The sequence below is a fragment of the Lissotriton helveticus genome, chromosome 3_1, assembly GCF_964261635.1.
Source record: "Lissotriton helveticus chromosome 3_1, aLisHel1.1, whole genome shotgun sequence".
Classification (NCBI taxonomy): Eukaryota; Metazoa; Chordata; class Amphibia; order Caudata; family Salamandridae; genus Lissotriton; species Lissotriton helveticus.
The window spans coordinates 2,076,974,920-2,076,989,643 of NC_136061.1; the positions used below are offsets into that span (position 1 = coordinate 2,076,974,920).

The 14,724-nt window shown below is 43.8% G+C and overlaps 1 protein-coding gene across 6 annotated transcripts in view; it reads left to right on the plus strand.

Annotated features, from left to right (window-relative positions):
* Nucleotides 1-14,724, plus strand: part of POLG (DNA polymerase gamma, catalytic subunit) — a 575,771-nt gene that overhangs the window by 270,364 nt on the left and 290,683 nt on the right. For all 6 annotated transcript variants that reach the window (XM_078683205.1, XM_078683206.1, XM_078683203.1 and 3 more), the window contains exon 8: nucleotides 7,832-7,986. In XM_078683205.1, the coding sequence (XP_078539331.1) occupies nucleotides 7,832-7,986 (155 nt within the window). The remainder of the gene's footprint in view (nucleotides 1-7,831; nucleotides 7,987-14,724) is intronic.

The following is a 14,724-nucleotide window of genomic DNA, read 5'->3' on the forward strand; positions in this document are numbered from 1 at the left end:
TGCTTCCGATCCCCAGCATAAGGCAGTAGATGTCATTTTCTCCGTTGTCAGGTCACCTGTTGTGTTAACGTTTATTAAAGGTTTGCCGCTTATGCTCTTTCCTAAGTCCTTTGTGATGCCACAGTGAGCACCTCAAGTATATGTATAGGGGCTCTCTGCATAACCTGACCTTGAAGACTGTATTCTTCATTGCTATTACAACAGCTTGTTACATTAGTGAACTGTAGACACTGTCATTGCATCCTCTCTACATCTAAATTGTTGCTGAGGACTTGTCAAAAGTCATAAATCCCTTTGATGTTGACTATCCATCACACTACCACTGTTTCTTGGTCCCCCTTAGCTCCTCTAAAGAGGATGGAGGGCTCCGTCAGTTAAATCCCAAAAGGAATTTAAGCTTTTACAAAGATCAAGGCTCATCGAGTGGATGCTCAGATGTTTGTGGAATTCTTCGTAGCAAGAAATGGGTAGGCTGTGCATAAGTGGACCATACTGAAGTGGATAGTCCTCTGCATTAGGATCTTCTACACACTAGCCATGGGGATGGTGTCATTGCCCATTTCATGAGGGCCAGGGATGCTACCACTGCGCTGGTAGCAGTGTTGCCTGTCCTTTATATCTGCCAAGCTGTAACGTGGACTTTAATGTATACTTTCTCAAAGCACTATTGCTTTGACAGCCATATTTGGCGAGAAGGACACTTGCATCACTTAGTTCTGCAAGACTTTTTGGCTTCATGTGATTAAAAATGTAAAGTAGACATGACATCCCTGGATAATAGCTATCATAGTGTATACTTACATATATTATTAATGAGACGATGTTTGTTATTGATAAGTTTACAACATGTTGTACTAAAATTCTAAATAATTTCCCCAGTTTATCAAAGCTAAGTGGCCTAAGGGTGATGTTGGGTCAGAAATTGACCCCAGAACTCTGTGAGGACCAAGATAAAATGAGATACCACAACATTTCAGAGACATTTGTTCTTTGAAGTAAGAATCAAAACCAGGGCACACCCCATAGAAAGAATAGTTTAAATGTAGAACATAACTTAAATTATCCATGAGATAAGTTGTACAATTGAGGATGTTTAGGGTTGCAGTGGCAGGCCAAACCGGCTCTATATACTGTAACAGTCGCATAGCAAAGAATGTCCCAAAAGGTTTGCCCAGGATATACTAAGAAAAACTAGATTTATGAAATTAATTCATAATTTGATTTAATAAATGTGCAACATGAATAGGTTCATAACCACTAAACGTTTTAAACACAACTTCTTGAGGTCGCACCCTGAAACACCCTTTGCCGACACCTACTTCTCACCGGGCAATGGAGCCCTGAATACTGATATCATCTTCCACACCTCACGTAGAGCCCAATGGAGAAAAGCGTTCCTATCCCTACTCACCGTCTCCACCACCAGGAAAACAACTCATGGCCTAACTCTCTCTATCACACCTTCCCACCTCTTCCCTGGCAGGTCTACCATTACTATCTACAATAACGGGATTGTCCTAATTCAATCCACGGACAAGAATTTGGAACTACTAGACAACCTGTTCCCCAAGTTCAAAGAGCACCTTTCCAAGCTGCGGACCCCCACCCAGAACTCCGCCAGCACTATCACCCCTGACGTCGCAGCCACCACCTACAACACCTCTACCCCCAGCACCCCAGTAAATGGCTCACCTGCTGTTAACGCCCCCCACTCCCCAAGGACAGTCACAAATATCTCCACCTCATATACTAGCCTCCCCTCTAACATGACCCCTCTTATCCCCACCCATACCCCCTCCATCCCTCTCCCCCCGGACATAACAACCCCCACCCACAACACACCACCATCTGAACACGCCACCGCCCGGAGTTTATCCACCCCCCCTCCCATCCCCCCCACGACAGACCCCTCTCCCTCCCCATCTCCCTCCCCACTCCCACCCACGAGTCTCTCACACCTGACACAACAACTCTCACCCACAACACGCTACCATCTGCACACACCACCATTCGGAGTTTATCCACCCCCCCCTCTCATCCCCCCCACGGCAGACACCTCTCCCTCCCCTGCTCCCTCCCCACTCCCACTCACGACACTATCTCCCTCCCAACAAAAGATACAGAACATACCGCCTCCCTTACCTTAGCATCCCCCTCTCTCCCACCTCCTACTCTCAGCCCTCACTACCCTCCTGTCTCCCCCACTGTCTTCAGCCTTCACTCACTCTTCTACTCACCGGCACCGTCTCCCACTGACGTCACTACCTATGCTTCCCACCCACCGCCTGCCTCACCTACTTCACCCACACCCCTCGCCCACAAACACGCCCACACTTTGAATGCCATCCCACTCATTAGCACCGCGGAACCTCCCAACAACGCTAGTATACCCCCCCTCGATACCCTGCCCGCTTTCCAGCTCACTACTCAACCATTCACCAATGGCTCTCACCACCAACACCATCCCCAATGCTCCTCCTGACCTGACTTTATCCACCCTCCAACAAGTCAAAGAGGAAATTCTACAAATCAAAAAAGACGTCCACGCAATCAAAGACCTTCTCTCCTCACAGCCCAGTCTACCTCCCACCATCCCACTACCCTACAAACGACGCACCCTCCCTACATACCCTCGCCTCCGACGACACCAGCGCTGGCCGACTATCCCCGTTCGCAATAACTCCCACCGCCCCCGTCGTGTCCTCAACCCATTGTCGGACCGCGACCTATGCTCTCTCCTACGCTCTTATGGCCCAGGTCCGGTAAAACACATATCCAACACACACATCCCCATACCCACAATTCTTACAAACCCTCTGAGGCTCCCAACACTCAACAACAGAGGCTCCGTCCCTAACAACCTCAGAAAAGTTCCCCTCACACTAGAAAGCTCGACCACCCTTCTCTCTCCCAAACTCAAATGCATCCTACTAAACTGCAGATCGGCCCAGAGACATTCCTCCGACATCGCTGATCTCGTCTCAGCTAGGGATCTGGACCTAGCCATTCTAACGGAAACGTGGCTCACTGAAGCCTCTACGCCGATTATGGACATACTAGTCCCCCCCAATTATCACATCATTAGGCTGGACAGGTCTCCTGGCAAGACAAGAGGGGGAATTGCTGCATTTTTAGGAGCAACCTCTCCGTTACTAAAGTCACCTCCCCCTCCCTTTCCTCCTGTGAACTCCTCTGCCTCGACATCACCAGCGAGGGCAAACAAGTTTGTGCTTTACATCTCATCTATCACCCGCCTGGTGACAATCTCATATTCACCCAACAACTCATGGACCTGATCACTTCCAATTCCGGTCGGCAGAACACCCAAGTCTACCTGGGTGACTTCAATCTCCACTGGAACGATCAGAAAGACACAGTGGTGAATAGTCTCAAAACTTTCCTTAATGCGCTTGACCTCACCCAAATATGCGATAGACCAACACACAAAAAAAGGCTTGATACCCGATCTCATCATTGCCAAAGAGAACTCTACACAACTGGAGGCGATTCTACCCTGCGATTGGTCAGATCACCACATTATCACCTTCTTTATCAATGAAAAAGTTAAACCTAACCCGACTCAACCAATCAAATCCAAAACATGGAAAAGGGACATGAAGAATCTTAACCCCTCTACCCTGCCTCCCCACATCGGCAACCTCCTCTTTCCCCCTTCAGGTTCCTCGGATGTTCAATCACTGACTGACCACTACCTTGACTCTATGAACACAATTGTCAATGAAGTCGCCCCTCTGCAACTAAAGAGAGTCTCCACCAAAATTTCTAACCCCTGGTATGATGATAGACTCAATGACGACAGACGTACTATGCGAATGGCAGAGCGCACCTGGAGATCGGACCCTTCAGCACTGCACCTCAAAAGGCTTAAGAACAAGAGAAATGCCTACTTCAGGAAAATAAAGCGCACAAAGTCGGACTTCTTCAGCCGCCAGTTGGACCAAGCAAAGAACAGGCCAAGAAAGCTGTTCGAACTAATCAAGACCCAAACAAAGGCACAACCCATACAATCAAACAGCACAACAAACGACACCCCACACTGTGAAGCCTTCTCTGCTTTCTTTAAGCTAAAGACTGACAACATAAGAAATGACCTCATCAAGGATGTAAGCCGATACCCCAACCACACCAGAATGGCTAACACTCAACCTAAAAACAAGGCATCTTGGCTGTACTTCGATACCTATTCGGAAGAAGCAATACACAAACTGCTCTGCACCTTGAAGCCCTCTAATCACCTCACAGACCCTCTACCTGCTAATGCTGTAAAAGACTTCATCCCCTTGCTCCTCCCTCTCTGGACCAAAATCATCAACAGCTCTTTGCAACAAGGCCACATTCCAGACTCCCTTAAGGTGGGGCAAGTCACGCCTATACTCAAGAAACCTACAGCTGATCCGTCTGACCTAAACAATTATCGGCCCATCACCAATATCCCCACCCTGGCCAAACTGCTGGAGAAATGTGTCCAACTCCAACTAACAAAACACATTGACCAATTTGACCTCCTCAACCCTCATCAATCAGGCTTCCGAGCGAAACATAGCACGGAAACAGTTATGACACACATAATTGATGACGCCCTCCAAATTCTTGATCACAATGAGTCCTGCCTCCTCATCCTTCTTGACCTCTCGTCAGCATTTGACACGGTCAAACATGAGAACTTGCTGGAGCTGCTAAGCACTAGAATGGGGCTATCGGGAACTGTTCTCAATTGGTTTTCGTCCTTCCTTCACAACCGGTCTCAGAGGTTCAAGATCGACAATGTGCTATCTACACCTGTGCCTGCAGATCTAGGTGTTCCACAAGGATCCTCCCTCTCCCCCACACTGTTCAACCTCGTCATGGAACCGCTCGCCACCTTGCTCCAAGCTTCCAATGTCCAATTCCATATGTAAGCCGATGACACACAACTTTACCTAAAGCTACAATCCCCGGAAGATATCAAACATCTGAATTCCACGCTTATTAACACTCAATCTTGGCTGGCCGATAATCACCTCAAACTAAATGCTCTGAAAACTGAGTTCCTACTCATCTCACCCCCGGCGAAAATTTCCACCACCCAAACCTGGCTCAACAACCTAACAGCACTCAATGTCCAACCTACCATCGTGGACTCGGCGAAATCCCTAGGCATCACACTCGACGCCAAGCTCAAAATGCAGCAGCACGTTAGCAAAGCCACAAAAGCAGCTAATTTCCAAATTAACACACTGAGGAAAATTAAACCCTTCCTCCCTGCCGAAGACTTCCAAACAGCTGTACAAGCTTTAGTCATCCCTCGAATAGACTACGGAATTGTGGCCCTCAGCGGACTCCCGCTATCCACAACAGCACCCTTAAGAGCCTCCCTGAACGCTGCCGAGAGACTCATTACTGGCTCAAGAAAGCATTCGCACATATCCCCAGACTTAAAGTCTCTAAAATGGCTGCCTTTTGAAGCCAGAATACAGCTAAAAATTGCAGTTATGACACACGCGGCCGTGCACCACAAGGCACCCAACTACCTCGCTCAAAAGTTGTCTATATCGGGAGGTTCGAGATCCAATAGGAGTACAAAAAATCTACTCCTGAAACCTCGTAGATTCCGGAAAGTGAAAACATACAAGCGCTCCTTCTCAGAAATGGCACCCAGGATCTGGAATGCGCTCCCTCCTGAAACCAGGCTTATCTCCTCCTCTGCACTCTTCAAGAAAGAGGTGAAAACCATCCTTCTGGCCAAGATCTCCTGAACCTTATAGGTGTTGGATCAGAGACTCTGCATTGCTTTGTATCACTGCTCACCTTGTCCTTTGGAACTATACTTCTACTTGATGGGGGCACTACTACGCTACTCTCTTACTACCGACCAAGATATGATACACGTTGGTTTACTGATCCACTCTCCCGATGCCCCCACTCATTATTCTCTCTATACTAAAACATTGTTATAAGCCATCCACACACCCAAGGGGTACCTGAACACCTCTGTAGTGGGATCAATGACTTGTGCTGTCTTATATTACTTCTTTACCTGATTGTATATTGATTTGTTTTATGTATGTTATTACTATCCCTGTTATTACCAGGTTATTGACTATTATACTGTTCCCATTATCTCTGTTGACTCCTACTGCCCCTACCCTGTCCTTGTGAAGCGCTCTGATATCTGTAAGGATCCAGTTCGCGCTATATAAAACTTTGAATAAATAAATAAATAAACGTTCCACATAAGTAAGTCTTAAACTACTTTTAAAAAGAAATGTAACCAGCATGTTATTTGCGAGGTATCAGCTGAGGACAATTGTGTTTATCTGAGAGAAGCATAATTTTAGCTTCCTTGTGGGATGCTGGTTTCTGCTGTGCTGTATAGATTTAAGTAGCAAAGAAAGCTGTTTTAAGTGCCCGTGGTACTCTGCATGGTATAAGGGTCAGCGAAGTGCAGTGTATTTAAGTATGCACTCCTCTTTGAGTCAGCTGTCAAAGGTAATAACATATCATCTTTTAGAGGTGATAAAGGGATTTTAGGTACATAATTTATTAGTGAAAAAAATTCAATCTTTTGAAATAGGGTGCCCTATTGAGCTCCCTAGTTTTCATTGCAGCTTTCTTCTGAGAATATGTGCATGTTGTCGTAAAAGTGCATAATGAAGACACCAAAGAGATTACATATATTTCTTATAGGTGCTAGACTTCAAGAAATTCAGTTAGACTCATATCATCATATCACATTTGTGGGTGAAGCTTAACAAAAGGAAAGGATGAAGAAAGCATCCACAGTAGACACAACTTACCTGCACTATAAGTAGTGGCAGTATGTAATCTATCCCACCCAGTCTGGGCATCGTTGGACATTTTAAGTACAAATACAGAAAATTAGCCTTTATCATTAACATAGTTTGGTTTTGTTTAATACAGAATTTCCCTCCTTACTTACTCAACCCATGACTTTCCGTTCCAACATCTTACAGCTATGGGAACTGGGGTGGTGCACAGGAAACGAATATGTAGTGCACGGCTGACTGTACAAAAAGACAATCAAATAGGTTCTGGCCCACATCAGTTTTATATCCTTTTCAGACACCTGTGGCAGAGGTTAGCAACTAAAGTTGTAATTATGACACAACAAATTAGCTATAGAGGAATTGCTGTGAAAATGAAGATATCTAATTTTGGTAACATGTGTCGATTTTTGCTCTTGCTGAAGTCCGTTGTTTGAAAAGATGATGTTGGTGCAGAAGTGGAGATGCTTTCCTTTTTTCTCAGAAACAACATGGCAGCTGTAGGCAACAGAAATGCTAGCCATTTGCTCATCTAAGTTAAATATTTTGTCTCGTAAAAATACTAAATTAAATCTCCCATTTTTGGTAGAAACCCTACCGTAAATGGAAACATTGTTTAACTTCAGACACTCTCCTTTCCTTTTTTAGAGGTAGTGTTAAGTAGCACCTCATAGAAGGTTTAGAGTTGGTAAGAAAAAGGAGAAATGCACAAAAGATCACGTTAGAAGTCTCAAGAACTTCACAATGACCCATAATAGCAAACCTTTCTCCTAAACCAATTTGCCAATTAATAAACTTGTCTGCGTAGCAGTCGACTTGTTCGGTGTACCTCACTTTCAGAAATTGCCAAATTACTACTGCTCCTATTAAGAATCCGGGCAGGATTGCATAAACTGGGCGGAAACGTGTGAATTGAACATAACTGTAATATGCCAATGGCATTAACACAAATGCCTCCAAGACAAAGACATGAAAGTTAGATTTGTTGTGCATCCCGTCATTCAACTTTGTTTACATTGAAACAATTTCCATATTTATTATTTTAGGTTTAAGGAAGATCCCTGGCTTTGGGACCTGGACTGGGACGTACAGGAATTTAAACAGAAAAAGGCAACAAAATTGTCAAAAAAGAGAGTATCCGCAGAAAGCAATGTAAACCTAGAGTATACAACTAGTGCCTCAGATCTGGAATTACAAGAAGGTAAAGTACATTTGTCTAGCCCTACTTTACTGTGTTACTTTCTCATTCCCTTTTAAGACCCTGCTTGTTCTGTTTAGTGGTGCCCAAAATGTGTCTTTTATCTTGTTTTTTTGTTAAATCTTTTGTTCGGTAAGTTAAGAAAATGTATTGGGATATTCTACCTTGCTATATTTTATTGTATTTTACCAATGTAGCCACCGTCCTCCATATTTGTGAACTAAGCCACAAATTCTTCACATTTTGAAGGGAACCATGCCGCTCCCGCTACAAGCGGCTCTTCCCTCTAAGAATGTCAAACTCCAACCTATTCAGATTCCTAGAGACGAAGAAAACACCCATAGTCGGGCACAATTTCTATTATATCCACAAAATGCACGATGTTTCCGTAAGAAACATTGATTGACAAAAAATAAAGGTTAATGAGTTGTAAAACCTTTGTCCCTCTAACCTGGCACCGACACTCGTAAAAGGAATCAAACTTAGAAGCAAGATGCCGCTGTGCTACCAAAGCTAAACAAACTAAAACATTGTGTTTGAACTCCCTTTTTATATAGGTTCCTGAATGAAATAACTTATGCACGAGCGTCAGTTCTTGAAACTGTTTTTGATCTGCCACCTTAACGTGTTACCTGTTTTTAGGCTTGCATTATCCTTTTCGCAATCTGAAATAGTGTCTGTCCTTTACAGTATATCCCACATCAATGTGTCCAACCAGTAGTCTCTATTGATTTTATAAATAATGTGTGTTCACCTCAAGCTGTCTCTTGATGCCGTTGCTGAGTATCACAAAATGATGAAAGCCTATAAAATATATCCATCTAATATTCATTACAACTGTGTAATGATATTATGTAGAACTATACATGATGTATATAATTATGAATAGTTTCCCTTTCCCTGTTCAATAAGCAGTGCTTGGTTGCTCTCAAGCTGGGTTTACACTACCTGATGTCACTTCACAAGTCTAATACATGTATCGATCATTTAAGATATAAGATGTCTTAAGATGTAAAACAAATCTGTGGTTAAAGCACTATGTACATATAATCATAAAATGGGAAAATTAGTCTGGATGACTCAGTCTCACATTTAGCAGATGGAAACCTCCCACGTGGCCTCATAGTTGACTCTTATACTGTTTCCCATATGCACTCCCATCACCCTTCCTTCTAGTAAGTTCTTCTTTCCCTTCCCTCCTCACTTGATGCATATGATCATCCTCAGACATTGGCTATACAGTCTTGCCAGTGGTGCTATGTCTTATTAAATTTCAGATGGCATCCTCTTGCTTTCAAGATTAGATTGATTCTTCAGCCTGCACCCACCCGTCTAAATTCTAGATCCATCATTTCACCCGTGGTGGGGGTCTACTGCTCCATAGTTTAACAATACATTGTTTTGCCACCATCACAGCAGTATTATAGAATAATAGATCATATTTGGATTAAGCCTTATTTATCCATATCCCCAGCCGTGCCACCTAGGAGTGTAATCTCAAATTGCATTCTCTAGAACCCTTGACCGACACCTACACTCCCAAAATCTGTGTACAAGGGAACCCTCTTGGGTGCAGTTCCTCTGGCATGGGTCATTGCCAACACTTCTAATCCTATACAGCCTAGTTCTAGTGAAGAATGCTCTATGCTGGACTTTTAGTTGTATGAGACAGAAGCCCCATCTCGTGGCTTCCTTCTTCAGGTATTTGTATGCTTTTGTCCATCTATTATCCAGTACCCCAGGATCCCTTCCCCATCTTCCCCTGAGGGCAGTCAATAGTTTTCGCCTATTGCTTAATAGTTTCTTGTAAATTTGAGAAAAGGCATGATTGTCTAGTGGAGACTCATCTTCCATCTGATCAAGGTGTGTCTCATATTTGGACATGCATACTCAAGTTGGAGGAATCAAAATTGTTCTGTGTCAGACATTTCATAATGTAGCTGGTGGTCTTAAAAGGGCATTAGGCATCCCCAAACTTGGATGTACCTAGCAGATCCAATTTCTGAAATACTTCCAGCCTCGACAGATCCCTTAGTATGGTCAAGTTTCAGAGAAGTGTCTCAAGGGTGTGCCTATCCTACCAGCCCAGGGCCACAGTGCCCTCCTGCTCCATATTTTAACTACTATTTAGGGTGGCGGGGAGGCTACCATCCACGTGCTCCTGTATTGTTCCTGCCCATAGAGGTCCCTTAGATACGCCCTAATCATCATAGACAGCTTATCTGCGCCCAGGAATAGCTCCCATAAGCGGTAAATACCCATTTGTTGACTTTATATAGCTGGGCGCCGAATAGTACATGTTGAGATCGGGCTAGATGGATGGCCCCTTAAATGGACCCCTTAGCAGACATAGAGCTGTTCTGGGGGACCCTCTGTTCCATAGTAGCAATCGTGTGACACTGTCTACTTTCCGGAAAACACTGTCTGGGACTTTCCCGGGCATGTTTTGCAAGACATGTAGAAATGTAGGCAACAAAATCATTTTAAAGAGGGTGGCCTTCCCCAAAATCAATAATGAGAGTTTCCTCCCGTGTGCCGCATCAGTTGTATAATCATCCAGTATCTTTCCCAGGTAATCTCTTATGAAGGCTCTCAGATATTTTGTTATATATATCCCAAGGTAACAGAAACCCCCCACACCCCACTGCAGTGTGTTTCCCCATTCTGTCAGAGGTCCCCACAGTGTACGGTGGGATTGCCACCGATTAGTGCCAGTTTATGCAAACCTCTGCATAACTCAAGAACTTTAACCATTCCTTGAATTCTGTCAATGGAATGTTTAGGGTCTGACATGTATAGGAGCACTTCATATACATCATTTAAGTCTGCACACCCAACCAGCTAGGGCCTCCCTCACCAGGGTCTGATATGTATACGAGCACATCATACACATCATTTAAGTCTGTGCACATGTGCGTCACTGCACACCCAACCAGCTAGGGCCTCCCACACCAGAGCAAACTACAATGCACACTCCTGTCTTGTTCCCTGTTCCAAGAGAATTCTCTGGAGAGGAAGCTGTCCACACTTACTCTTGCTATCGGTGTAGTATAGAGGTGGAGGATCCGTCCCACTAAATTAGTGAAAATGACTCCTGTTTGTGGACAGATTCACAGAGATGTCCTCACACATAGTCTACAAGCATCGATTAAATTAGCTGGCCATTTTTGATATGTTATACAGATAACAAGTGATGCCACAACAGATATAAGTGTCAGGAACGACCTGACAAGGCTTTATTTTTCTTGATTGATATATATATATATATATATTACCTACTGGCGGTCGCCAGTAGGTATATATAGTTAGGATTTTTTCTCTATGGGATTTTTGAAAATTCTATGTCTAATAACTTTGGCGTTTGTGGACGGAATTGGATGAAATTTTCAGGAAAATAGAACATTTTGTTTCTGAGCAGCCCCTGAAAATTTGGGGGGGTTTTGTCAAGGGGGGGCCGAGAAAAAATGGGGGTCCCAAAACGTGTTTTTCCCATTCATTTTTCCATAGGGCGGTTGGACTCACTTTTAGCTCGAACGGCTGAATGGATTTCCACGAAACTTGGCAAAATTGTAGATATTGTTTGCCCGATGTGCCTTTGCTAGGTCTCAAGATATGTGCTCCTGTGAATTTTGAGTAAATTAGGTTTAAAAAAAGATATATATCTAGAGCCGCGCCCGGTGCGCGTACCAGGGAGCGCTCCGGGCGCGCCACGCGACTTGCGCACGGCAAGCTGATTGGTTCTTGGGTGTCTGTAAACATTCGAAACAGTCCGCAGCGGCCGCCATCTTGTGTCTCGGTAGGATTGAGACACCAGAGGTGGCAAAAATCAAAGGGGGAAATGAGCAAAAGGGGGCAGGGTACACCCCCCTGACCCCCTAGTTTTGATGTGGGGGCCATAAAAGGGTCCCGCGGGTAAAAAAAACAAAACCCGATTTTCGCGGGGGGGGGAGCGCCCGGTACGCGCACCGGGGAGCGTACGGGGGAGCGTACCATGGAGATAAAAGATGACAGACTTTTTTTTTAAAAAATAGCATTTTTTTATAAATTGGAGGTAGTTCTGAAAAGAACTTTTTTTGGTTTTTGTTGTTTAATATTTTTTTAGACTTTTTAAAACGATTTTATATTTTTTTTGGATTTTTGTCAGGGGAAAAACAAAAACAGGGATTCCAAAACTGCTCAACAGGAGCAAAAAAATGTGAAAATTTAGGGACTGGCAGTGCAGCGGTGTTGCTGTTTCTTTATGGCAATGAGTTCAACACTCTGCTCCCCATAGCAGAGCAGTTCGTCACACTCCGTGCACAGAAATTTGATGCCTGCAAACACCGGCTATATGTTAGGGACCATTCTTCCACGGGGTGGTCCCGAAGGTGTTGCTCCACCAGTGGAGGTGCTGCCGCCATCTGTGGGTAATTTCCGTGCCAGCTCTCTGACACTCTCCCTGGCAAAGTTGTTTGGGTGTCTTCTTTTGACATGCCTGATTAAATTGGCATTTCCAAAACTATATTTTTTCAGAGGATTGCCTCTGGATAAAGTACTACCACATATTTTGCAGGTTACTTTGGGAGCATTGACTTTTTTTTGTCCTTCAGGGATGTCATAGAATTTCCAGATGAAATGGTCTTTTTTCTTCTGCTGAGGAGGGTCCTCATCTAAAAATCCGTCGGAATCACTGCTGGATGACTCTCTTGCAGCCATTGCTGTAGATCAGGAAAGTAGGAGATGAAGACAGTACACAGAACAGCTCTTGCTCTCTCCAAGTACAAAGCAATAGTGAGAGAAATGGGTGGGTTTCACACAATTTGGAGAAAAAAAAAGTTCTGAACCAATGAAAAGTGTTATTTTAAAGTCACATGGTTTGACGCGCTTACGCTACGCGCCCCAGGGCGCGTCCCGGGGCGTGTTTCATAAGCGCATCGGGGCGCTTACGTTGCGCGATCGCATGCGCTTCCGGGTGCGCTTACGCGGTGCGTCATAAGACGCATCTCGCGGCTACGCGATACGTGTCTTATGACGCAAGGCGTGGCGGCTACGCAATACGTCACGATGTTGTTTTCGTTCGCGGCAATAGCGCTATCGGGACGCTCATCAGTACGCGCCCCGGGGCGCGCCGCAAGATTGCGCTTACCTGTGCGTTCACCAGTCCGCGCCCCGGGAGCGCACCAAAAAGAATTAAAAAAAATAAATGACATAATTACACAATATAAAATTCGCTTTAAAATTTATTATTATAAACATTTGCTATTAAAAAACCTATGAAATTCACTGAAAAAACCATAGGTTATAGACCATATATAGTTAGGAATTAGCATTTACAAAACCATTGAAATTCACTGAAAAAACATAGGTTATAGACCATATATAGTTAGGAATTAGCATTTACAAAACCTTATTTTACTCACACAAAACCATTGAAATTCCATATATAGTTAGTTGCACTAACTATATATCGCGCACTTGCAATCCACTGCTGATGATGTCACATATTACATCATTCATGACATGGTCAGTGACATCACTGATGACATCACTGATGACATCTCAAATGACATCACTGATGACAACATCCAGTGACTGTATGTTTCTGTAAAGTTAAAATATGTCTTACATATTGAAGAATGAGTGGATGTATAAGTGTCTGGATGAAGGATTTAGTAGGTGCATGACTGACTGTATAAGTGAGTGATTAAATGTGTCTCACTGAGTGCATGGGTTAGTGACTAAACTGTTTTAAATTGTGCATCATTGTGTCTGTTGTTCTGTAATCTGATGCATGTGTTGATCATTAGCTATATGACTAACTCTATGGGTTATTGATTGGTTGCCCAAGTATTTGTATGGGAGACTGAGTGTGTGTGTGGGTGTCTGGGAGGTGTATGACTCTGTGCATAGATGTGTGAGCAGTTGATTCACTAGATGTATGGGTTCAAAAGTGCATGTGGAAACAGCTGTATGGGCGGTTGACTGTGTGCATGAGTGTATTGGTGAGTGAATGGATATCTCAGTGCTACATGTCAAAGTAAGTACATATGTAAAACACAGTACATGTGAGAGTTGACATATATAAATAACTGTGCATAAGAGCATCGTATCATCACATGAATGATGTCATCAGTGATGTGATCAGTAATGTCAAATGAGATGTCCTCAGTGATGTCATCAGTGATGTCATTTGAGATGTCATCAGTGATGTCACTGACCATTACAAAAACAATGGAGGAGTATCCACTCAAAACAGAGAGAACAAAAAAGAGGTTTCTCTGGATATGGGCTTATGTGCTCAATTCAACACCATGTGCCTCAACCTGTTTTAGGATAATACATATCCTTATAGAAGACCCCTCACTCACCAACCTAGTTGGTGACATGCTTCATCATCGGGGTCCCACCCCATAGGCCGAGTGCCTATAGGGTGTGCTGCGACACCTGATTACAGTGGAGCTGGTTCGTTTTTCTTTTATGTGTTCAGGGCGATCAAACAAGTGATTTTAAAAAAGGGCCAACACTACTCACTACAAGTATTTATTCTTGAGTGCTTGAACCCTAATTAAAAAAGTGTTGCACCTATGCCTAATTAGGTAGGCTTCGGTGGTATGATTAGTGTTTGATAAAAATAGCTAAGTGTGCTATGTGAGATGTGATAGATGCTATAGGTTAAAAAGGTCTACATGTTTCAACCATTGTATTATTCATTGGTTTTCGTCAGGACCATGATATTGAACTGGGTGGTCCACACACGCTAAG